General features: G+C 63.5%; 1 protein-coding gene across 2 annotated transcripts; it reads right to left on the minus strand.

Annotated features, from left to right (window-relative positions):
• Nucleotides 1–279: 279 nt before the first annotated feature.
• SOGA1 (suppressor of glucose, autophagy associated 1) lies at nt 280–23609 on the minus strand. 2 transcript variants are annotated; one of them, XM_035548349.2, is made up of 15 exons: nt 23393–23609; nt 17526–17750; nt 16386–16544; nt 14110–14172; nt 11004–12233; nt 9657–9776; nt 9355–9480; nt 8802–9032; nt 8578–8685; nt 8248–8415; nt 7283–7534; nt 7057–7128; nt 6595–6665; nt 4910–6359; nt 280–4821 (listed from the first exon to the last, which is right to left on the minus strand). In XM_035548349.2, exons 1-15 carry the CDS (start codon nt 23522–23524, stop codon nt 4672–4674), a joined length of 4557 nt encoding a protein of 1518 aa, XP_035404242.1. In that variant the 5' UTR covers nt 23525–23609; the 3' UTR covers nt 280–4671. The 2 variants fall into 2 exon arrangements, with proteins under 2 accessions (XP_035404242.1, XP_035404241.1); XM_035548348.2 differs by having other exon boundaries at nt 9657–9773; nt 23393–23591.
• Between the last annotated feature and the right edge of the window lie 355 nt (nt 23610–23964).

The raw sequence follows: 23964 nt of genomic DNA on the forward strand, positions 1-23964 counted from the left end.
CAACATGCGAAAGAAATTCTTCACGGTGAGGGTGACGGAGCCCTGGGACAGGCTGCCCAGGGAGGTTGTGGGGTCTCCTTCTCTGGAGATATTCAAGGCCCGTCTGGACGCCTACCTGGGCAACCTGCTCTAGGGAACCTGCTTTGGAAGCAGGGTTGGACCCGGTGATCTCAGAGGTCCCTTCCAACCCCTACAGTTCTGTGATTCTGTAATGTGAGAAGAAACAGTGAAACCGGGAGGTGAATGATAACCAAGGATGGTGAGATGGCTGGAGGTCAGGTGTGAGGAGACAGGCAACGGCAAGAGCTGAAAGTGCATGAAAAGGGATGGGGAATGATGGAAGGGGGAGGTTGGCAGGATGGACGGGAAGGCTGAGGTGGAGGAAGCAGAGGTGGGAGATGGAGGATGAAGGTATAGGAGATAGGGGAAAGCAGCGGAGGACAATGAGATACGGGATATGAAAAGTGAAGGATGATGAAAAGAGAAAACAGGAGGTTGGAGGAGGATGAGGAGAACCAGGCAGGTGGGAACTGGAAGATGAGGAAGAACAGGCAAACGGTGGGAGATGTTGGGAAATGGAACTGGGGACAGCAGGAGGTGGAGGAGGATGGAGTTTGACAAAATGATGGACAGTAGAGGAAGAGGAGGGGAGAGATGAGAGGAGATGAAGAGATGGTAGGTGGTGGAGGACGAGGGAAGGAGAGATGGAAGAAGAGGAGGTAGAGGAGACGGTGGGAGATAGAGGAGGATTACAAGGAGAGATGGAGACATGGTTAAGGGGTAGGGGAAGACAAACTGGTGAGAGATGGAGGAGGACAGACAGATGGTAGGAAATGGAGGGGGATTGGAAATGTGTGGGTGTGAATTAAGAGGAGGACTGGGAGATGTTGACAACTGGAGGGACAGGGTAATAGTGGGAGGTGAGGATGGATTGGATGGGGAAGTGGAGGAGGATGAGGAGATAAGAGGCAGAAGAGTATGAAGAAAGATGGGGAGAAGATGAGAAGTGGAAGAGGTTAAAGCAGGTTGCATTGATGGTGGGAGTTCACGGATGATGAGAAGGGATGGTGAGATGTTGACAAAAGGAGTAATATGAGAGGAAAAGACTGGAGGTGAAGCAGGTGAGGACAGATAGGACAGGGTGGAAGCGGAGGAAGACGAGATTAGGAGATGGTGGGAGGTGGATGAGGATAACAAGGGATGGGATGTGGCGGATGATAGTGAAGCATGGCAGGGAAGGATGCACCGTGGGGTGATGGAGGGGCATTAGAAGGATGAATGGGAGGCGATGGGCGATGGAGAAGCACAGTAACGAGGGATGGGACATGGTGGGTGATGGAGGAACATGGCAGGGAGGGATGGGGTGCAGGGGTGACAGGAGCACAGGAAGGAGGGATGGAGGCGGTGGGTGACGGCAGAGGACAAGGAAGGATAGGATGTGAGGGAGGACTCCGGAGCTAAGGAGGAAGAGGATGTGGCAGGGATGGAAGGACACGTGGGACGACACAGCTAACAGGAACGTGGCAGGGAGGGATGGGACACTGGGTGACAGGAGCACGGGAAGGAGGAATGGGATGGGTGGGTGATGGAGAAGCAGGGGAAGGAGGGATGGGACATAGCAGAAGATGGAAGTGCACAGGAAGAGGGAAGGAATGTGGAAGGGGTGGGACATGGGAAGCAGGAATGAGCTGGGTGGCTGACGCAGAAGCAGAATAATGAGGGGCAGGACATGGTGGGCAATGGAAGAGCACACAGGAGGAAAGAGATGCAGCTGAAGATGGAGGAGAAGAAGGAAGGATGGGACACGTTGGGGGACTGAGGAGCAGGGACAGAAGGGATGGTACGCAAAGGATGATGGAGGAGCAAAAGGAGGGGTGTGACACGGGAGGTGATGGAGGAGCTCAGGGAGGGACAGCTGAATGTAGTGAGCCTGGAGGAGGCTGGGACCTCTGGGTGATGAGGGGCATGAGGGTAGGAAGCCAGGGCAGTGATGAGGACACGGCTGAGCAGGCTGGGACAGGGGAGGTGTGGGGAGCACCAGCGTCACAAGACCACCACGGAGCCGAGAGGAGCCCACATGGGGTGAGAGGCCACGGAGGACCCAAGGGCGATGGCAGGGAAGCCACGGCGACGTGGCAGAGCAGGGTCAGGACACAGGGATGGGGAGAGGATGGGACACCGTGTGCGGGCAGCTGGCGGGGATGGGGCCTGGGGGCACCCCCGGCCATGGGCCACCCCTCGCTCCCCTCTGCAGCCTGCAAAAGCGGCACCGAGGGCGCAGGTGAAGGTCTGCAGGGCCTTTATTCATCACACGACAAGCAGGCACGGCACAGGGTGCGGGTGGGCGCCGTCATCGGGGCAGATCCTGCCCTTCATGCGACCTTGGGGTGGGCACAGGGACCGTGGTGAGGACGAGGGCAGAGGCTGCAGGGGCTGAGGCCAAACCTGCCGCCTCCCCAGCTAATGATTTGTTCCCATCACCCCGGGCTCAGCCAAAGCAGCTCCTGCCTCTCTGCAATGCTGCCTTTGCAAAGCCCCTGCCGCCCCCTGTCCCTGTCCCCATCCCCGTGGGAAACACCCGGCACCGCTATTTACAGATTAAGACAGAACTGACCGATATTACAAATAATTAAAAGGCAGTTGTAAAAATGAGAAACCACATTCCAAAAGTAGAGAGTCTTTTAAAAACAAAACGAAAACAAAACCTAGTCTTCGATGAAAATGCTAAAAACCACCCCGAAAGGATCTATGTACAGCAGGAGAGTGCTGGCGGCAGTGCTGCCGGGGACGTGGGGGTGGCAGGCGGGGACGCTGCCTGGCCCTGGCTGCTGGTGACGGAGGGCAGCGCCTACCCCACGCCCGGGGGACGAGGGCCCCGGGGGGCCGGCTGGCTGCCCCCAGAGCGAAAGGCCATCGGTGCTGGGCCGGCTGGCCCTGGCTGATGCTGGTGTGTCCGGAGACACAGGCAGTGAGCGGCTGTCGCGGAGATGCTGACGGAGGCTGCGACGTGGCAGTGATGCAGCCGTCCTGCTGCGGGCAGTGTGCGGCTGGACGGGAGGGGGCAGCAGCTGCGGCAGCAGGAGCATTTTTTAAGCGTGGCTGCAAGATGACAGCAGTGCACAGAGCCCCTGGAGCGATGTACACAGCCTCAGAACAATGCGCACAGGCTCTGGAGCAGCGCGCAGAGCCCCCAGGGTAGTGTACAGAGCCCCTGGGGGCTTGCACAGAGCCCCCAGAGCACTACACACAGCCCCTGAGCAATGCAGGAACCTTTGGAGCTGTGTATAGAGCCCCCAGGGCACTGCACAGAGCCCCCAGGGCACTGTCCAGCACCCTTGGGTAATGCACAGAGCCCCAGGAGTGATGTCCGCAGCCTTAGAATAATGCTGAGAGTCCCCGGGGCCATGCACAGAGCCCCTGGAGCAGCATACACAGCCTCAGAACAATGCCCAGAGGCTCTAGAGCAATGCCCAGAGCCCCCCCGAGCAATGCCCAGACCCCCGGCAGGCACAGGCACCTGCAGGCAGCTCCATCTGTGCAAATCCTGCCCAGCCCCTGGCATGCAGCTTGAAAATAGGTCAAGCAGCCATCTCCAAAATCACCCTTCTCGCCCTGGGCTGCGCACAGGGGCACCAGCGCTGCTGGGATGCTGCCCTCCTCCCTCCCCAGATGAGGCTTTTCTCGAAGGCGACTGCCCGACCGCTGTGCGGCGGAGGCTGGGAGCCGTGCTGCAGCCGCCCAGCCCACAATCTCTTAATCCAATCGGTGCATCTCCAATTTAGCTCATTTCGGTATGTTTTGTTTTCAAAAAATGCACTTGGTTTACATTGCAGGCTGTCCGGAGTTGGGCAGAGCCAAAAGAGGAGGAAGAAGGGGAAAAAAAAAAAAGGGGGGGGGAAGGGAAGGAGGAATATTTAAACTCAGCACTTGGAGGAGCAAATAACTACACGTGGCCCCGGGCAGGGAGGTGGGCGCTCTGCAGGGTGGAGGCTGCTGGGGGGGTCCCACCACGCTGCTCCCAGCCAAGGCCCCTTGGGATTAGGGTAGGAGAGGAGACGAGGACACGCCACGCATACACCCAGCTTCCCCACCACGCCGGGGGCTGCCCAGACCCTTCCCACCAGCGGAGGAGCCCGGCAGCCTCCCTGCAGTGGGAGGGCGATGGGGACAGATAGGGACAGCCTCCACGTGCCGCCCAGCCCAGGGACCCTCCTCGCCTCCCCCCAGCCTCCAGGATGCAGCCGATGGATGCGGCTGATGCAACCGCCCCGCAACCGGGGCCCTCAGGGACACGCCGGGCAGGCGGCGCTGGTCATGGGGCCGGATCCAGCCCACGGAGCCACGCTGCCTCCATCCCTCGACTCCAACCCCGCTGCGCTTCACCCCTGGACGAGCAGCACCGCCACCTCGCACGGCGGCCGTCCCCTTCCCGAGGCCACCGTGGGGACCCCGCCGCTCCCCCCCGTGCCGGTGACACGGCCACCCCGGCGGGACGCCCCGCTGCTGCCGGCAGCCTCCGCCGCCCGGCGCCCTTCGCCATCTGCTTCTTAAGCGTCCCCAAGGGTGAGGGGACGGTTAGGAGACAGATGCGTCCCCGAGAGGGGCCCCGCGGGCGCTCTCGGGGCAGGAGAGTGGGAAGCAGGCAAGGCTGCGCGCCCCGTCCCGCCGTCCTCACTCACTCAGGGGCCCCGGCTTCTCCTCCGCCCTGGGGGGGTCCGCGGGGTGCAGCCTGCACTTGGAGGGCGAGTGGCGGGCGGCGGAGCGGGACGGCCGGGCGAAGCAGGAGGTGAGGGACTGCGAGCTGCAGTCGCACGCCATGTCCTGCAAAGAGAGAGTGGGGGGCGGTTAGAGGGTGCCGGAGCCGTCCCCGCGGGACACCCCGGTGTGCGGGGGGACCCCGCCTCGTTACCTCGCTGGCTAGAGCCGAGATGAGGTCGGGGTCCCGGGGGGCCGCCTCCTTGCTCCCTTGGCTGGGGGACGACAGCTTTGGGTCCTCGCAGCTGCTTTGTTTGAGGACTTTCTTGCTCAAGATGCGGGAGGCGCTTTCGGCCGGGTGGTAGGCGGCCGGGCCGGGGTGCTCGGTTTTCTTGGCACCCTCCTCCCCAGTGCTGGCATCCTTCTTCTCTGGGGGGCCTGTGGGGCTCTGCGCCCGCCCGCAGACGTTCCTAAAGAACTCCTGCACCAGGCCGTACTTGGGGGCCTCGGGCTTGGCCCTGCTGCCCTCGGGGCAGCCCGGCTTCCAGATGGACTCGGTGCTGCCCGCATGCTCCACCACGCTGAAGAGGCTGGACAAGCCGTCGTTGATGTTGCTGAGCACGGGGCTGTCGCGGGTGGTGGTGGAGCGGGCCCAGGCAGAGCCGTTCTGCTTGCCCTGGTGCAGGTTCCAGAGGCTCCTGTCCTTGGAGGCGTCCAGTTTGGAGGAAGACCTCCTCTGCAGCTTCGGAGAGCCATATTTTGGGGAGCAGCAGGGCCGCTCGATCCTGGAGTGGACCTTGTCCAGGGAGGAGGAGATCTGCTTGCTGCGCACAGAGACGAGGGAGGAGCTGCGCGGGGACCAGCTCTTGCCGTGCACGCCGCCGCGCGGCAGGTCCGTCTGCAGGCCCACGCTCACCGTCTGGATGGTCTGCGTCCCCACGTGGGCCAGCCCCACCGTCTGGCTCGAGGCGCTCTTCACCTTCCTCTCCAGCGAGCTGGAGCGGATGGCCTGCCGCACGCAGTTGGTGATCTCCTTCATGTCGTCGCTCATGTTGCCAGAGATCTCCAGGTCGTGCAGCGAGGGCGGGAAGCGGGGCACTGGCGGCACCGCGCTCTCCACCGTGCCGCCGTCCAGCAGCTCCCGCTGCTGCTTGGAGAAGTTGCACAGCCACTGGCTGTACGTGCTCTCCGCGCTGGCCGACTCCTCTGGCTCCTTGGGCTTGGCCATGGTGAACAAGAAGCCGGGCTCGATCATGATCTTCCCCTCCTTGTTGTGCACCAGAGGTGCCTCCAGCCGCCGCGCCACAGGCGGGCTGTAGTAGATGCGGATCCCCGTCTTGTCAGGCGCCGTGTAGCTCCTCTGCATCTGCTTCTGGGCCGGGTCGTGCCCCGAGAAGCTGCTGGCCCGCGAGTAGTCCCAGGAGGAGATGCCCAGCTTCTCCTTGGCCAGGCCGTCAGGGGCAGGTTGCTCGATATTCACATATGTACAGTTTGGGGGAGGAAGGCCGGTGCTGTCCCGGATCCCGTTGGGCAGCAGCTGGGCGGCTGCAGACACCTTTTTGCCTCGGGAATGGTCACCCAGCCCGGGCGCAGTCTTTCCAGGGAGGTAGGGAGAACAGTCGAGCAAGCTTTCGAACTCTGACATGGAGGAAACGGACTTGGTCCTGCGGGAGAAGAGAGGACAGGGCTCACCAATCACCCAGCCAGCAGGACAGGGTGACGGTGTGGGGACAGCTGAAGGCACCACCCCAACGGGACCTGCTGGGCACCCAGTCCCGCTTCTTGCCTCCGGGACAATCCTGGGCCACGTCTGTGTCCAGTCAGAGCTGGAGGCAGGCCTGGCTCTGAGGGCTGCTGACCTCCTCCACGCCCTGAGGACCACACCACTGACACACTCACCTTTTTAAGTTGGTTCCCTTGGCTTCTTCTTCAGAGATTGTCTCTTTGTCTGTGATTTTTTCATTGAGAGCCTAGGAGGACACAGAAGCAAGCTCTGGTGGCAGAAGGCACAGGCCCATAGCACACGGATGTGCTGGAGCAGGGGCTTCACCCTGCTCCTTTCAGGCACCTCCCCAACGTCCCCAGGTCCTGCACCCCACTCCCAAGGCTACACAGGGCTGGCTGCGACCAAAACTATTCTAAATCAACTGTCTGAAGCCCCTAGGGTTTGCCACAGCAGGATGAGCCATGCTCTCTGCTGTCTCCATCTCCCTAATCCCTGGTGGCCTCCCTGCAACCATTGCTGGGAGACTGCTGCTTGAGGGGATGCTATTTTGGGGTGCGCACAACCTCCCCCTAATTTTTAACCCAGACCTGAGCCCAATGGGAAGCCAAAAGACCATGCCACCCTCTCTTGCCCACCTCTTTCCAGTTGCCGCCGTGCTTCTCCATTTCAGAGTGCTTCAAAGCCCATGGGTTGGTTCCTTTCTGCAACTGGAGAACATGCTGGTCACTCAACGTGTGCATGTGCCCCTCTGGGCAAGCAAAGCATCTGCTGCTCGCTCGCCGGGTGTGCCCCAGGAGCATTCAAGCACAGCGAGCAAGCAGCGGAGGCTGGAGGACACGTGCACGGTCGGGGACACCATACCTGGTTGAGTTTGTTCTGCAGGTCCTTCGCTTGCTGCTCCGCCTGCTGCTGCTCCTCCTTGAAGCGGGCCAGCAGCTCCACCTTCTCCTGGTTCCAGTTCTTCTCGCTGATCTGCAGCTGCTTGGTCAGGTCCATGACGGCGCTGTATGACTCGGCCAGGAGGTGCTGGTGCTCCTCACGCTCCCTCTTCAGGGCCACCTTCCAGTCTGGCAGCGCCCGCTCGGTGAGGCCTTTGCCCGCCTTGGCCTCCAGCTGCGGGGACATGGCGTTGGCAGCCCCGTCGTGCCAGACGGACCGACGGATGGTCACCCAACGGGACGGGGGCTGGATGTCCCCACGGCACTCCTCCCCGCCCCGTGAGGGTGGCGCTGCCTGCGGGGCTGGCAGAGCACTCCCTGAGGACACTGCCGCTGCTGGCCCTGAAGGCATCTGGAACAGGGCTGCCGCCCCCACGGTGGCTCTGCTTGCTTTTGGGGAGGAGACAGGGGAATTGGGGACTGTGGATGGGCACCATGGAGAAACACCGCCCGGGAAGCGCTGGCACTGCTCTGGTGAGCAGATGCACAGCCACCGGCTGCTGCCAGCATGGCACCAGGGAGCCAAAACCCCTCACCACCACGAAAGCAGGGCAGAACGGGCCGGGGGACCGAGGGGACAGGAGAAGAGGGCTCTGGTGCTGCTCCAGCAGGGGACGGGATGAGCGTGGTGCATGGCCAGAGCACGGTGAGCCCCGGCACCATCCCACCCACCCCAGACAAACCCAGCAGAGGAATAAAGAGCATCCTCTGCTCCCGCAGTCGGGATTTTCGTGCCAGCCCCGTTGCTATAGAAACTCGCCTGCCGGAGCTGCTGCTCATTGTGATTCCCGCCGTGCCATCCTTCCTCCCAGCCCTCCCCAGCAGCCACGGCTTGGCACCTGGCGCGGGCAGCCCCCCAGCCCCACGTCCCCCCCCCGCGGCTCCCACCTGGGCGATGTGGCACTTGAGCTCGGCACGCTCCATCTCCCAGGCGGCCTTGGCCTTGGTGAACTGCTGCTGCAGCTCGCCGGCGCCGCGCCGCTCCTCCCGCAGCTCGGTGCACAGCTCCTTCAGGGTCACCTTCATGTCCGCCAGCGTCTTGATGCACTCGTTGGGCTGCCGGGGACCGGGGGGTGAGCGGGGGCTGCCGCCTCTGCGCCCCAGTCCTGCACACTGCCAGCCCCGGGGGGAGGGACATGGGGTGCCACCAGGGTTTGGGATCACCCCACCGGCCAACAGTGATGCCCGGTGGGGACCGATCCTGCCCACCCCACTCACCGTGTTGGGGGTCCAGGCGTCCCCAGCGCAGGTCTTGTTGTCCGCCTGCTGCTGCGGGGCGAGCTCCTCCTCCTCCAGCAGCAGGTACAGCTCCTTCATGCTGTTCACCTGCAGGGGACAGCACAGGCAGCTTGCTGAGGGTCCCATGGATCCCGTGAGGATCCCACAGCACCCAGACAGGGACAGGGGACATCCGAGTGTCCCACCGCCCGTGCCCACGGTACCTCCAGAAAGTCATCGCCCTCGCTGTGCACTATCTTGCCCTGGCGCCAGCGCTTGAGGAACCACTTGAGCTTCATGAAAAGCAGGAGGAAGCTCTGCCTGAACTGCTGTGACTCCTGTACCAGCAGGTTCTTCTCCTGGCTCCAGAACTTCTGCTCCAGCCGCCTCTGCAGGTTCAGGCTCTGCAGCTCGAACTCACGCCGCAGCAGGGCTTTCTGGTGGTCCTCCTTCAGCTGCGGAGGGATGCGTTGAGCCACCAGCACCTGTGCAGGCTGTCGTGTCTCCTCCCCATAGCCCCAGCCCAGCATGGGACCCCAAATTTAATGCCCCCAGCTCAGCCTACAGGTAGCTGCAACCCCCCGGGACAGCGGGGCCATCAAGGCAAAAGGTGTGAGCCCTGCATGGCTGCACGCCCACGTGCACAGAGAGGCACGCTCAGCCCCTGCGTCCCTCGAGGATGGGAGGTTGTGTGGTCTGGGTGTCGCCAGGGGGGTCACCAGCCCGGGGCCGTGCATGTGGGGACCCTCCCTCCCGGGGCCACCACCGCCCGCTCACCTGGCAGATCTTCTGCGAGAAGTTGTCCACCTCGTCCTTCCGCAGCTGCCTCTCCTGCGAGAGCTGCTCCTGCAGCCCCCGTAGGCTCTCGTTGGCCTCCGACAGCACCAGCTGCAGCTCCTTCATCTGCAAGGGCACAAGAGGGACGGTGGGTGCCCAGTGGGCAGGGGGACGTGCTCAGCACCCCCTCTCCAGCTCTGCAGCCCTCCCACCGAGCTGCTCCCTGGGCAGCCCCGACCCTGCCAGCCCCACTGACAGGACACGCATGGCTCCCTGTCTGTGCTGGGCAGGTGGCTCCGTACCTCGGTGGCGTAGGAGTCGTTCTCGTCGGGCCGGCAGGTTTTGTAGCTCCGGGGATGCGCGGGGTCCGTGTCCTTGGCGTGGGTGATGCGGTAAGGGTCGGCGTCCCTAAAATCAGGCTGCTGCATGCGTGGGCAAGTTAATGAGAACAAACCAAAAGAGCGGGAAGAAAAGAAAGCCAGAAAACAAAACAATGGGTCTCCGAAACAGTAAAGGACTACAAGACAACAAAAAGGATGGTGAGGAGAAGGAACTTCATCACCATGGTGGGAGACAATGTGGAAACCAAAAGGAAACACAGGATGACGAGACACGTGGCCTGGATTGTTTGGGGAAGGGGAAAAAAGAGAGAAAGAGGGAAAAAATGTGCAAACACCAGTTACGGTGCCATGCAGTGATTGGGGGAGACCGGGACCTGGGGCTGGTGGGACTGCAGTCCAGCAGCATGCAGAAAAATAGGACTCTGAACAAGCGAGTGTGCTCCAGAAAGGTGCCCTGTGTCCATGGTGGGACCTGTGTCCCCAGCCAGGTCCCCATCCCTGGCTGTCCTGGCATGAACTGGCCTCCCCAGACAGGAGGGCATGGGCTGCTCTCCATGGGAGGGTTCCCCGCTGGAGACAAAGTTGCCTTGGGGTTTTTGCTCTGTGAATTACCCTGCCTGGGAACCGTCTCAGTGCACACCAATGGGGATGAAGCTCCTTCCAAGTTGGGTGCTTGCAAGCCAGGTTGCAAGGGAGGTTTAGGTTGGGTATTAGGAAAAACTTCTTTACTGAAAGGGTTGTTAGGCATTGGAATGGGCTGCCCAGGGAAGTGGTTGAGTCACCATCCCTGGAGGTCTTTAAAAGACGTTCAGATGTAGAGCTTAGTGATATGGTTTAGTGGAGGACTTGTTAGTGTTAGGTCAGAGGTTGGACTGGGTGATCCAACCTAAATGATTCTGTGATTCTGTGAACTTGGGGTGCTCTTACGATGCCGACTGGACAGTCTTTCAAACCAGGGGCCCATCCCAATCAGCAAAGAGCATCACAGGTGGGGACGCTTGGCTCTGCGAGGAGCCTGGCCACAGATGGAGGAGAGCAGCCAAGCCGCCTCACCGGGGTGGGACATCGCTGTGAGCCCCCCGGCCCCACCTCCCGCCCGGCGCACACTCTGTTGGAGCAGAGTCCTATCCTGTCCCGGGTGCCACGGCATGCAGCGAGGGGAGTGTTAGTTGGGGGATTGCTCTGGGGAGCCACGAGGAGGGGAACGTTACGGGTCAGGGTTTGTTCCACTAAAGCAGGAGAACAGAGCAAGAAGCAGCAAATAAACCAACAAGTGCTGCAGGGCGGCCGTGGAAAGAAGCCCCGTACCTGGAAGTCGGAGCCGTTCTCCTTCTGCAGCCCCTCTTTGGTGGCCTCGTGGCTGCCGGAGAAGGGGAAGGAGTCCGTGTGCTCCTTGAGGCCGCCGGCGAGGTGGTCCACCTTCCTCATGAAGCAGCCCAGGTCCTGCTGCAGCACCCCCAGCCTCATGAGGAGCACGTTCATCAGCTTGGCGTCGCTGGGGCCCTCGCTGCTGTTATCCACTGCCTCGGCCAGCAGCCCCCCCACGCACTCATTGTCCAGGCACAGCTTCAAGCTGGAGGTGAAGCCATTGGCGTCCGAGATCAAGACGTCGATGGCTTTGCTGACGAGCGCCGCTTGGTCCCGGATGCCCAGCAGGGTCTCGAAGTCCTTGACCTTGAGGAGCTTGGCAGCGGGACCGCCATCCAGCGCCTTCCCCCCGCCGGGCGCCCTGTCCTGCTGCTCGGCCTCGCTGCCGTGCCCGTCCCTCCAGCCGGCGGTGGGGATGCACTGCGCCGAGTCCCCAGCCTCGGCGTCGGTCTCCAGCATGGGCCGGGTGGTCTGGCAGGAGGCCAGGTCGCAGCGCTGGAGGTTGGAGAGGAGGACGCGGTTCTCGTACTGCAGCTTCTTCACCTTGCCGCTCAGCTCGCTGATCTGCACCTTGGCCGTGGCCAGCTCCTCCTGCGAGGGCTCGCTGACCACCGAGCAGCTATCCTCTGACAGCGTCACGTCCAGCTCGTGGTCCGACTTGTACTTGTTGAGCTCGTTCATCAGGAGCTTGTTCTGGTCCTCCAGCTCCAGCAGCGAGCGTCGCAGCAGGTCGGCCTCCTCCTCCACGAACTGCAGGTGCCGGCGCAGCTCCACCACCGTGTCCCCCGCGTCCCCGCAGCCCGAGGGGCATGCCAGGAACCGCAGGTCCTGCCCCGGCAGCTCCCTGTCCCCCTGGCCCTTCATGTCGTCCATCTCTGCCCGCAGGCCGCGGTTCTCCACCTCCAGCTCCACTATCCTGCGGCTGAGGATGTTGGCTTCCTCCTCCACCAGCTTGAGGTGGACCTTGAGCTCGGCCTCGCGTGAGTGGGGCGAGTCGGCCAGCTCCTCCACGGACAGGGAGCTGTCGAGGTCCCCATAGAGGGACCTGTACTTCAGCAGCTCCTCCTTCATGCCGTCGTTCTCCTTGGCCAGCTTGGTCAGCTTCTTGCACATCAGGGCTGACTCCTCCTTGGCGAAATGCAGCTGGCACTTCAGGTCCGCGCTGTCCTCCTGGGGACCAAGCGGGGACAGGCGTTAGGAAGGTCCTGGTGGACCTGAGGGACATCGGGCACCGACACCGAGGTGGGACGTGGGGACCTGGCCCAGCCCTGCCACCACGTGTGATGGGGAGGGAAAGCTGCCGGGTGCCTGCGGAAGTGGCTGGAACGAGGCCTTCTTCTGGTCGGGTTTTGTTTTTCATGAGGGCTGGAAACCTCCCCAGGTCCCACCCCTCGCCCAGCCCCTTTCCTCCCAGCCACCCATCCCTGTCCCTGTCCTGTCCCTGTCCTTGCTGCCCCCCCTCACCACGCCCGGGGGTGGCAGCCCCAGCCAAGCCCCCAGCCCTGCCTGAGCCCTTTTGCTTCCCGGAACCGTGCATGGGGTTTTGCTCAGGCTGCTTTTAAATTTATCAACAGCCAGCTCCGCTGTTTGCCCTCAGAGACCGTTTCTCAGCTACGGAGCAGTTTTTGGACAGAGGACCAGGATTTCCTGACGCCCAGCTCGTGGTTTCCTGTGCCGCAGGGTCACTCCAGCCCACTGACCGCCAGGAGGGGACCCGCTGGTGGCACCCACCGCCAGCTCACCCCGTCCCCAGCACCCCAGTCCCCCTCCAGCACGGGCAGCGGTGCCCACACAGCTCTGGGAGCCACCAAACGCTGTGGTGCCTCCAGCCCAGAGGGGCTGCCCTGGGCTCGGGGTGCTGCCTTATTCCCCAGTATGGCCACGGGGACAGTGGAGGGGGGGCCAGCGCCACAGGGCCGCAGTCCCAGCTGGGCAGACGTGACCTCAGTTCCTGTTTTTTCCAGGAAAAAAAAAAAAGCCACAAGCGGGCGCCTCCCCCTGCCCCTGGCAGGGCCGGGGGGACACCCACACCCCAGGCAGCACGGGGAGCACCTCGAGAGCTCCTGGGGTGGGGGACAGAGGGGATGGAGCTTGGTTTTGAGCCTGCCTCTGCCCCAGCTCCATGTTCTGTGAGAGCCCAGCATGGCTGGGCAGGAAAGGGGCCCAGGAAGGCACCGCTGAGTCACGGGTGGCTGCACTGGAGCGGGAGGGAGGGAGGGAGGATGGGGACCCGCTGCCAGGGCATCGGCACCCCGGGGAACCCGGGGATGGCTTCGGCTTTGCACCCGCTCCTGCCCTGCCCCACGGCCAGCCCCACGGCCCCGCAGCGGGGCTCTCAGCTCCATGAAGACGACAGCGAGGGGAGCAGCGGGGTGTGTGCTTGGCTGCGCTTTGCAGGGACACGGGGACATGGGGTCAGCCAGGAACCCCAGGGTCCCCGTGATGAGACCCTCTCAGCAGGAACAACTTCACGGGGCTCCCCGCCAGGCTTTGGGGGAGCAGGTCTGCTGCCCAGAACAGATCACACAGGTCTGCCTTCGGAAGGGGATTCAGGGGGTGTTAAAGCCCTCGCGCTCCTACCGGCAGCAGGCAGCTCTGCCCCTCCCTGCTGACAGCATTAGGACTCACAGCAGCTCAGCACAACAGCAAGTGACAGATGAAATCCTCCTGCTGCTGGCACGTCCCCCTCCCCGCGCTCGCCCAGCAGCCTGTCACGGGGCAGGGGCAGGGACAGCGGCCTCCAGCTGCTCCCCACAGGGACCCCAGGCCCCCCGGGACCACCCTGCAGCCCAGCCGCTGGCACAGGCAGCCCCAGCACGAGGAAAAGGTTCAAGCCACTGCCTGCTCTGAGGCCCCATTGATAAAGGAGACAAGGGATCCTTGAGAACAAGGAGGATGGCCCAGCACATCAATCCCTGCCTTGTGCAGAAGGCAGAGAAGCCCTGCAAGGAGGGGATGTCGCTGCCCTGCCCGGGACTCCCCCCTGTGCCAGGCTCAGCGGCCACCGGCCGGCACCGCTACCTGGGGCGGGCACCGCAGCCCGTACCTGCACTGATGGCTTCTTCTCGGCCTTTCCGATGGAGCGAGACCCCCTTTTCTTCAGGGAATTCTGCAGAGAGAAGAGAGGGATGTTACCCACGGATGCAGCACGGCACGCCAGTGCGGACACAAAGAGCCACCCGGCCACCCCCCAGGGCTGGGGTCATCGCAGGCAGGGCAGTGCTGACGGCTCCACGGCTCGTGACAGCCAGAAAAATGCCAGGGCCCCATGGGATGAGCCCCTCACCACGGGGGAGCCAGCCTGCCAGGCGTCGTGTCATGGGGCTTGGCCAGAAATACCCTTGCGGGCACAAGAGCAGGGAGGGAGCAGGAAGCGAGTGGTGGAGAGGCTGAGTCACGGCGGGACGGAGCGGGGAATCCCAGGCCGAGATGGCTCTGGGGCATCCCAGCTTGGGAGCAGCAGCCGATGCTCCCCACCACCTCTCCCTGCGTGCAGGCAGCAGGGGGACACGTCCCTGGTGCCTTTCTCCCTGACTGGCTGCAGCTGCAAACGGAGACCTGGGATCAGCCACTGGCTGTCACGCTGCTGGGGACAGCCTGCGAGAGCGTGACAGCGGGATTCCCATCCCTAAATCCCCCAGAAATCACCCTCCCGTCCCTCGGACTGCCCCGGCACAAGAAGCACCCAGTAGCAGTCAGCACCAGTGTCCCAGGGGGCACAATGGATGACCCCCAGGCTAGCGAGGACAGCTGGGACACGGGGAGCCCAGGCAGAGCCATAAGGGTCTAAAAATACCCACATCAGTGTGAACCTGTCCCCAGCCACGCACCCCATCCCGCTCTGCCGGGGTGGGCGATGCAGCGGGGCCGAAGCCCCCTCAGGCACTGGGGGCCAGGGGCCGCCTCAGGCATGCTTCCAAGCTGGCGCTGAGGCCCCAGCAGCCAAAGAAAGCAGCTGTGAAATGTAAGCGGCTGCCTGTGCCAAGGTGCCGGGCTCCAGCTTTCCTATTAAGGCCAAGACCAGCGCTGGAGCTGCTGCACCCCCCCGGGGGCTGCCTGTGCCACGTCGGCATCCCTCGGCCTGGACCCACTGGGGACGAGCGTGCCCTTGCCCCGTGTCCCACGCTGGAGGTGCTGCGGTCCCTGAGGCTGGGATCGAGCCCAGGGGGGCGAAGGCACCTTGGGGGACACACTGCACGTCCCACCACGGAAAAACCTCATGGAAGCGAGAAAGAACCAGCCCGAGGGGCAAGCCCAGCCCTGCCCAGCCTCCTCCTGTTTGCCTTGCTGCTAACAAGCTGTGCGCTGCCCTGCGCCCTCCGGCAGAAGGGAGGAGGCGGCTGAGGGCTGTTAACTCGCTCCTTTGCCTAATTAACGCTCTGGAATAAGTGAGTAACCCCAATGCCTGGGGACGTGCCCTTTCCAAGAGTGGAAGCAAGCCCCTGTGCTCAGTGCAGAGCCCAGCAGGAGCTGCAGAAGCACCCAGCACGCCCGGCTTTGTCCCCACAGGGCTCGCCTGCAGTGACAGCTGGAATTGTCCCCAGCGATGTCCTAGCACAGACCTGCCAGCAGCCCCAAGCACCCCAGAGAAGGTCCCGTGCAAGCCAGCAGCGTCCCCTTCGGGCTCACGTGGCTGCAGAGGGGCAATCTCCTGTCCCATGCGTGCAGCCCTCTGTCCCTGTCCCCACTCCTGGTGGCCCTGAGTAGGCAGCAGGGCTGGGCGATGCCACCGCGTCCCCCCCCGGCACACTGCCCTGCGCTCAGCCAGCGCCGCCTCCCCAGGCTCCCCAGGGACCTGAGGCATTCGGGGCAGTAGGGAAGTGGGTTACAAGCGCCGTGATTGATTGCACGGCTGCGCTGGCACCGGGATGCCTTTCCTGTCCCCGAGGATGGAGTGGATGGGATGTCCCCTTGCTGCACGGGGACCAGCAGCGCTCCAGGCTGGGAGCTTGTCCCAGACTGACGGTGCGGAGCACCCTGGTCTCGTGCAGACACGCACGTGGCTTTGCAGGACACCCGCAGGGGACCACGTGTGTACCAGCCAAGCCCAGTCGTGCCCTAAGGGGACGAGCCCAAGCCACACGAAGCCGTGGTGCAGGAGCACATCCCTCCCGCGGGCGGTCAGGACAGCCCTGCTGTCTGCACATCACGGCGCTCGCCTCGCGCAGGGCAGCGCTGCTCGAGTTTCACGAGCATCTGCAGCACGGTTTGGGTTTCAGCGATGCGAGCAGGGCCAGGGGCTGCCGTGGCACAGGGCCAGGACACCTGCTAGGGGCTGAGCCCCGGGGCCGCCCGCTGGTCCCCCCTCCGTGTCCCTCTCACCTCTCGGAGCTTGTCCATCTCGTTCTGCACCACCTGCTTGGCCAGCTCCGTCTCGATCAGCCGCTGGCGCAGGTCCTCGTTCTCCTCCTCCAGCCTGATCCTTTTCTTCTCCACCACCTCCAGCTCATTGTGGAGCCGCACGGAGACGTCCTTGGCCACCTGGGGACACAACGGGGCTGTCATCGGGCCGGGTACAGCAGCACACTGCGGCCACAACACGTGGACAGGACCTCGTGGGCACCTCCCATCCCCAAACAGCACCCACAGAGCTCACCAGGGTGCTGCTGAGACCCTTGGGAGCAGACACCGCGCTGGGTGACACCCTGTCCCCAGGCCACGCACACCGCGTGTGTCCCCTCCATCACACGCTGTGACCACCATTCCCCTGCCCCTATTTCCACTGGCCGAACCCTGCTTTCCTCCATCGTATCGCAGTGCTGCGGGATGCTCGTCGCCTTTTTGAGCTTTTTTCCAGGCCACCACGCTGGAAAAGCAGCGCCAAAGCCGGGGGCTCGCCACGGCGCAGCAGCTGCACGGCTGGGAGGGGGGCGAGCGGAGCAGCCCCGCAGAGAGGGAAAGGCGAGCTGCTGCATCGGGTTACGGAAAAACCTCACAAGAGCCCCCAGAGCCAAGCGTGCCCTGGCTCCAGCCCCTGCGGGAGGCATTGCTGGGGCTCAGCACTGCATGAGCATCCCTGCACGGCCCCTGAGCCCCCCCCCAGTGCTTGGTCTCGGGCTCCTCTGTCACCTCTCGAAAAACCGAGCTGCTCCTTGAGCCACCCCCCGGCGCCAGGACGTCCCCGGCTGCCACCGCACCCCTCCGGCAGCGGCTGTGTGGGAAGGAGTGCTCAGCAAACACTCCCCGGCACCGGGCTGGCGGCTGGGGAGGGCGAGGCAATGCCACCCCACAGCAGTCACCTTGTCCCCATGCCAGCCCAGGGCCCTGCAAGGTTTCCATGATGGCCAAAGGGAGAAGCAGCTCCCAGAACCCCAGCTTTTGGGGGAGCTGCACCCCAAGACCTTGCACATCTCACCCCAAACCACTTTGAGACCAATCCCCCCTCGCTCCACCCCTTCCCCTGGGCATCCCCCAGCACCTGGGGCTGGGGACATGGGGGGACCGCCGCCCCCCGAGCATCACCTTGACGTCCTGCTCCAGGCTGTGGATGAGCTCGCCGTCCACCTGGCCGGTCTGCGCCACGCGCAGGCTGCGCCGCTCGGCTTTGCGCAGCCGGTACTGCAGGATGCGGCACGTCTTGCTGGCCTGGTCCAGCTGCTGCCGCAGCTCCTGCAGCTGGTAGACGTCCTCCTCCATGTAGACGTCCCTCATCTCCAGCATCTCGGCGCGCAGCTCCTCGATCTCATCCTGCGGGGAGATGCACGTGGCACACGTCAGACCCGCGGCCCGTTTCTCGCTGCCTGGGATGGCACTGGTGGGGACAGGATGGGACATGCCAGTGCTCAGCCTGCAGATGGGGGCTACCACCTTGGTCTCCTCCTTTTCCCCCAGGACACCTCCCCGCTGTGCTCCCCATCCCTCCTGTTCAACCCCCTGGGTCAAGCCCCCACTGTCCCTGCAAACGGGGCAGGACTGCTTACACCAAGGCTTGGAAAGACCCCAGACCTACGGCTGGCTCCCTCCTCCACCAGAAAGACCCGTGGACACCATCCCCCTGCTCTGCACACGGTGGGGACACCCACGGAGCCAGGGGATGGCACCAGACCGCCTGCAGCCCATGCACATCAGCCCGGGGAGTCACCGGCACCATGCACGGCCCACCTGTCGCACCGGGGTAATGGCACCGGGGAAGCAACCAGAAGCACTCAACGTGGATGTGAAATCCCATACAAGCCCCACACAACACGCAGCCCTGCAGAGCCACACACCAGGGAAGGGGGGTGGATTTTGCAGGGCTTTGGGGGCTGCGGTGATGCCGTTAAAGCCCCAGCAAGCCAAGGAGCACGTGCACCGCTCCTGGCATCTCCTGCTTAAATAAACTGAAATAAAGAGGAAGATGGGGGAGGAGAGGATTCACTGCAGGAGCAGCCCAGGCAGCAGCCGCAGCGAGAAAAATGTAGGTCGTCTTGGAAAAGATGTGTCAGAAGGAAGGAGGAGACGGCAGGCATGGAGAGGAGAGGAGAGGCAACGCGGGGACAGGAGCGAGAGGCTGCCAGCGCCGGGGACCTGCGGCTTCCCCTTGTTTTGCCACCGGGCAGCCATCGCCGAGCCAGGTCCTCCTCCACCTCCTGCCCGGCCTCATTAGCTCTCACACTGACAGACCTCTCAGCCTGGTGAAAAACCCCGATCTCAACCCAAATCTTCCACGTAAATGCTCCAGCCACGGCAGTGGGTGTTATCTGCCTCAGCAAGACCCGGTATGATCCTGAAAGGGCCCAAGCATCCTTTTCCCTGCCCCCATTTCAACACAAGATGACAAACCAGGGACGTCACCGAGACAATCCCCGATTATCCCCGAGCCGGCCAGCGCCATGCCAGCTGCGCGGCTTTGTGCTGGGGCTCCGGAGCGGGCAGGAACCGGGGGCGACCCCGAGAGGGAGCAGGGTGGGAGCGAGATGCTCTGGGAAGAGCCGGGACGGCCCCACCGAAGGGCATCAGTGCAGGCACGTGGCGGGCACTTCCCTTGGGCCGGCTCAGCCATAAAACCCCACGGGGACGAGACATGGGATGTGCACGAGTCAGGAGACAGGGCTGCGAGGGCTGTGGTGCCCCCTGGAGTGACATCCCCGATGGAAACCCACCACCGACCTGGGGAGACCAGCAAAAGCCCAGACAGCCCGAGGAGCTTTTGGGGTGGGGTTGGGAAGAACTTGGGAGTTTTCACAGAAAAACCGTGTTATGCGTCACAGGTGAGCAGGCAGCTTGCAACAGTGCAGGGGAAAACAACAGCCCGTGAGCAGGGACTGCTGGAGGGCAGATCCTGCACGGAAAACATGAGCACTTTAAAACCAAACACCCTGAAGTGCCTGCGAGAAAAGAAGGGGGCATGAAACCAGACTGGGGTCTGGTGGCTCTGGAAAGCTTCCACCACCAAAGGCATTTGAACACCTGAAAACGGCTGCTGGGGCAGCCGGGGCGCTGCACGGGACGCTTGCCCCGCGAGGCCAGCTGTGCCTCTGAGCCGTGATAACTGGATTAGGATGGGAGAGCAGAGAAACGCCACCAGGCTGGGAGAGAGCTTAGGATGACCAAGCTGATGCCCTCGCAGGCAGAGCAGCCCCGTGGCACCACCAGACACACTGGAGAAAACTCCCGGGAATGGCATCTTTGCAAAATCCAACCAAAAAAAACAGATGGAGGCAAGGACAGAGCCAGCAGCTGGGAGAAACCCTTCGGAAACAGCCCGAATTCAGGGCCGGCATTGGAAGCGTGGAGCACCGTAAAGCGATGCTGAACAAAGCCATGGAGACGAGGAGGGCAAGGAGAAGCAGGGGGGAGAACAAATCTCCAGAAGACACAGTGAGATGGCACAGCTGCGGGGGACAAGGGGACACGAGGGACAACACAACTGACTTCTTCCCGACACACCGGGCTGCAAGGCTCGGCCATTCCCCCGGTAACACGAGGCACCACTTTTACCCAAAGCCCCTGTGACCCTCAGAGCAAGCGGGTCTTTGGGCGACGTCCCCGCAGGGTGGCAAGGCCGGAGCAGCTCGCAGCTCCCCGGCAGGATCCCTCCCGTTACTTAGAAGCAGAAAGCAGCAGGAGATGCAAAACAGAGCCACGCAAACAGCGGCACCGCCGGCACCGCCAGCTTTGGGGCACAGCCAAGCAGCAACCGCCGGCACCCAGGGAGCAGCGCCACGTGCACCTCAAAAAGCACCACGTGCACCCAAAAACCTCGGTGCAGGATGCAGAGGAGGAGAGGGGAAGGATGCGAGCCGTGGGTTTGTTTTGCATCGGGGCCTTTGTGCCCGGCGCCTGCCGTGCCCCGTGCCGAGCCGGGGTCACCGCCCAGCAGCAACAGGCACCGCTCCCTCCAAGATTACAGGGCACGAGCAGCAGCTTCCAATTAACTCCGAGCCCCTGCCAGACAGAAGAGGGAATTACGCTGTAACTTGTTAGGGGGAAAAAAAAATAAAAATCAATATAAAATCAGACTGGATTTCTAAGGGAAATTATCCAGGGTGCCCTGCCAGCGAGGGGGTCCCAGCACAGCGCTCGCCCCCAGCCCCCAGCGGGGTGTGGGATCAGTGAGGGACGCCCCACGGGACAGCCCCGGGGGTTCCTTTAGGTGCAGAGCAGCAGCTCTGAGAGCAAACATCAGCCTCCCTTCCCTCTGCGCCAGGCTCGGCGCAGCAGCCCTCGCCTTGCACCCTGCAGCGAGGGAAAAAAATACAATTCCCAGCTTTCCACCTGCCCCAGTAAATTATCAGGGAAACAGCCGGGGGCTCACTGGGCAAGAGCCGGCGGGCAGGATGCTGCCAAGTCCCTCGCAGGGTGGCTGCTGGGGGGGCTCCCCCTTTATCAGCACCCTGAGCTGCATCCCCACAGCACCCAGCACAGCAGAGCCTTCCTGCCCACCGCGGGGCCTCAGGAGGCCGGCTGGGACAATCCCAACCCAAATCCTCAACCCGAAAAGCAACGCTTGGGCCCCAAGGGCAGCGGCAGGCAGCGGCAGCCCTGTGGCTCGTTTCAGCACTGCTGGTGTTTTTCTGAAAGCCTTTGTCATTTTTTTTTTTTCCCCATCCAAGCCTCGTGAAATCACGGCTGCAAGGGGAAGCGGGTGAGGCGTGCTTAAATATGTACATTTGATTATCACGGCCGGGGAAGGAAGCGACACGAGCCGGCGCCTCGCCCTGCCGAGGCCTGGCAGCCCGCTGCGCACCACGGCGGCGTGGTGGCACCCGCACGGCCCCCGGGGACACCGGGACGCGGCCGAACGCCCTCCTGCCCCAAACCCTCACCTCTTTAAACACGAATTTCACCTGGCTCCAACAAATTAAAACATCACCTGCAGCTATTCTGATGAGTCCCAGGACGTGCCACCACTGACAAGTTGGGTTCATCGGTATCCGAGGGGAGGGGAGCTGCTGCCTCTATAGGGTCCCTGCTCGCTGCTCAGCAGGGACAGGTCCCACTATCGTTTGGTTTGGGGTTGGCTTTTTTTGCTCTAAAGCCCCAAATCCACAGATTCACAGCCAAGCCAGCAGCTCCCCGCACCCTGCTGCAGCCCAGCCCCATGTTCTGCTCCTTGCCGGAGAAGCTGGGCACAAACTGCCCAGCGACTTCTGCTTTGGTTTTTGGAGCCCCACGGGTGCACGTGGCTGGGGTTTCTGCCCAGCTGGAGCTGGCGTGGCATGCCTTCGAATTGGGAGAGGGGAGCAAAACCCCCGAAGCTGCTGCTTCCCCACCCCATGGGACAGCGGGGAACCGTGGTGGACAGCTGGCGGGACCTGCACGGACGGACATCCTGACCGCAGCGGGGGGGGACACCAAAGTCCCTGCAATGGTCCCGGGCGCCGTGCCCTGCCTGCCAGGAATTGAAGCCGTTGCTCTTCACGGCTCACAAAATACCCCGAGCCCTCCAGGCCCGCAGCTCGCCGTGAAGATCACGTGAAGATGGAGTAAGCAAGCGCGCGCTCGGCCGGAGCAGCAGCGTTTTCACACGCATTCTTGGAAACCGGAGGGGCCTCATCTGTATTTTTCCAGCTCTCAGTAAATCAAAGCCCTTAAGCTCTCGCTGCTAATTCTGGCAGGAGTTTGGACACCAGCTGCGAGCTGGGGCTTTGCTAATGGACAAAGGGCCTGGCTGAGCATCTCCGGCGCGGCACCCAGCGCCCAGCCTTCACCTCGCAGCACTAATCCCAGGACATTCGCAAACTCTGGCACCTGTGCTCGGGAGCTGGCCCATTTTCCAACCTGCCACATTGAAGGAGAAGCCACCGAGCCTGCTATCACCTCCTGACCCCCCTCCCAAGGTGTTACTGTTGCCTGGGTGATGGCACAAACATCTCACCCAGAGCTGCACCCTGAAGAGGAGCAGAGGATACAAAATGCCTGCAGCCCGTCCACTGTTTGTGCCTCCCTGTGTCCCCAACCCCTCGTCCCCAAGCCCGCCCTGGCTCCACCACGTGCCCGCGAGCCAGCCAGGCTGGAAAAAGGCCCCAGGGAGCTGGGGGCCCTGTGGAGAGCGAGCACAGGGACCGGTGGAGGGAAATGAGCTGGAAAATCTCCCCCTCGGGGCCTGGCAGCGTCAGCAGGCAGAGAGGACAGCAGCAGCATCCCACCCTGTGCTGTGCTGAGCCATGCCACAAGCTGGGCCGTGCCGAGCTTGGGTTTCTCCTTGCAGAGCTGAGCCGAGCCGAGCCAGGCCATGCCTGGTGATGCCATGCCAGGCCCAGACAAGCCAAGCCCTGCCCCTGGGCATGACACCAAAGCGAGCCCTGCCAGGCCGTGCTCTGCGATGCCATGCCAGGCTGGGCCAGGCCACGCTGGGCTGAGCTGAGCTGTGCCCAGCTGTGCCATGCCCACCATGCCCAGGGGCGTGACCCATGCTGTGCACAGGGACGGGAGCCATGCCCATGGATGCCGTGCCTTGCCCAAGGATGGCCAGAGAGGCTGAACTGAACTACACCCAAGGATGCTGTGCCATGCCCAGGGATGTCATGTCACGCCAAAGCATGCCATGTCCAGCAATGCTGCGCCACGACCAGGGGTGTCCTGGGATCCGGTGCCACGCCTGAAGATGCTCCGTTATGCTCAAGGATGCCCAGGGATGCTGTGCCATGCACAAGGATACCCAGGGATGCTGTGCCATGCTCAGGGATACCCAGGGTTGCCCAGCGATGCTGTGCCATGCCCAGGGATGCCAGGCGACACTGCCATGCCTGGGGATGCCCTGGGACGCTGTGCCATGCCCAAGGATGCTCTGTTACGCCCAGGCACACCCAAGGATGCCCAAGGAAGCCCGGGGACGCCGTGCCATGCCCGGGGACACCCAGGGATGCCCAGGGACCCCGCGTCAGGCCCGGGGGCGCCGTGCCCACCTTGAGATAGTCGTTCTCGGAGCGCAGGTCCTCCAGCTCGCGGAGCAGCCCGTCGGTGCCGGCGTCCAGCAGCTCCTCGGTGAGGTCGGAGAAGGCGAGCGAGGTGCTGAGCTGCAGCCGGCTGCTGGCCATGGAGGCGGCCGAGGGCTCCTCGGGCAGCGGCGAGGCCTCCCCGGCCGAGGGCGGCGGCGGCGGGGCGCTGCCGGGGGACTCGCCGTCGCTCCCGCTGAGCTCCAGCGACAGCAGCTTCGCCTCCTCCGAGGCGCTGCAGTCCGACGCCTCCGAGCTGCTGTCGCTCAGCCCGCACCCGGGGCCCGCTCCCGGCGCCGACCCCGGCGCGGACCCCCCCGGCCGCTGCCCCCCGGCCGCCGGCCCCGCCCCGCGGCACCTCCCCTTGGCCCTGGGCGCCCCGCGGCCCGAGGGCCCCCCCCGGCCGCCGCCCCCCCCGCCCCCGCCCCGGCCCGGGGCCGCCGCCGCCGCCGCCCGCGGCCGCTTCTCGGCCCTCGCCTCCTTCCCCGAGCCGCCGCCGCCCGCCCGCCGCGGGGCCGCCGGGGGGTGCGCGGAGCCCCCGC

This window comes from Cygnus atratus, chromosome 16, assembly GCF_013377495.2.
Source record: "Cygnus atratus isolate AKBS03 ecotype Queensland, Australia chromosome 16, CAtr_DNAZoo_HiC_assembly, whole genome shotgun sequence".
NCBI classification, from domain to species: domain Eukaryota; kingdom Metazoa; phylum Chordata; class Aves; order Anseriformes; family Anatidae; genus Cygnus; species Cygnus atratus.

Coding starts and splice junctions, on each gene's coding strand:
- SOGA1 (XM_035548349.2), bottom strand. CDS start 23,524: ATGGCCAGCAGCCGGCTGCAGCTCAGCACCTCGCTCGCCTTCTCCGAC. Junction 9,481..9,656: donor ACGACTCCTACGCCACCGAG/GTACGGAGCCAC, acceptor GTGCCCTTGCAG/ATGAAGGAGCTGCAGCTGGT. Junction 6,360..6,594: donor AAGGGAACCAACTTAAAAAG/GTGAGTGTGTCA, acceptor CTTCTCCCGCAG/GACCAAGTCCGTTTCCTCCA.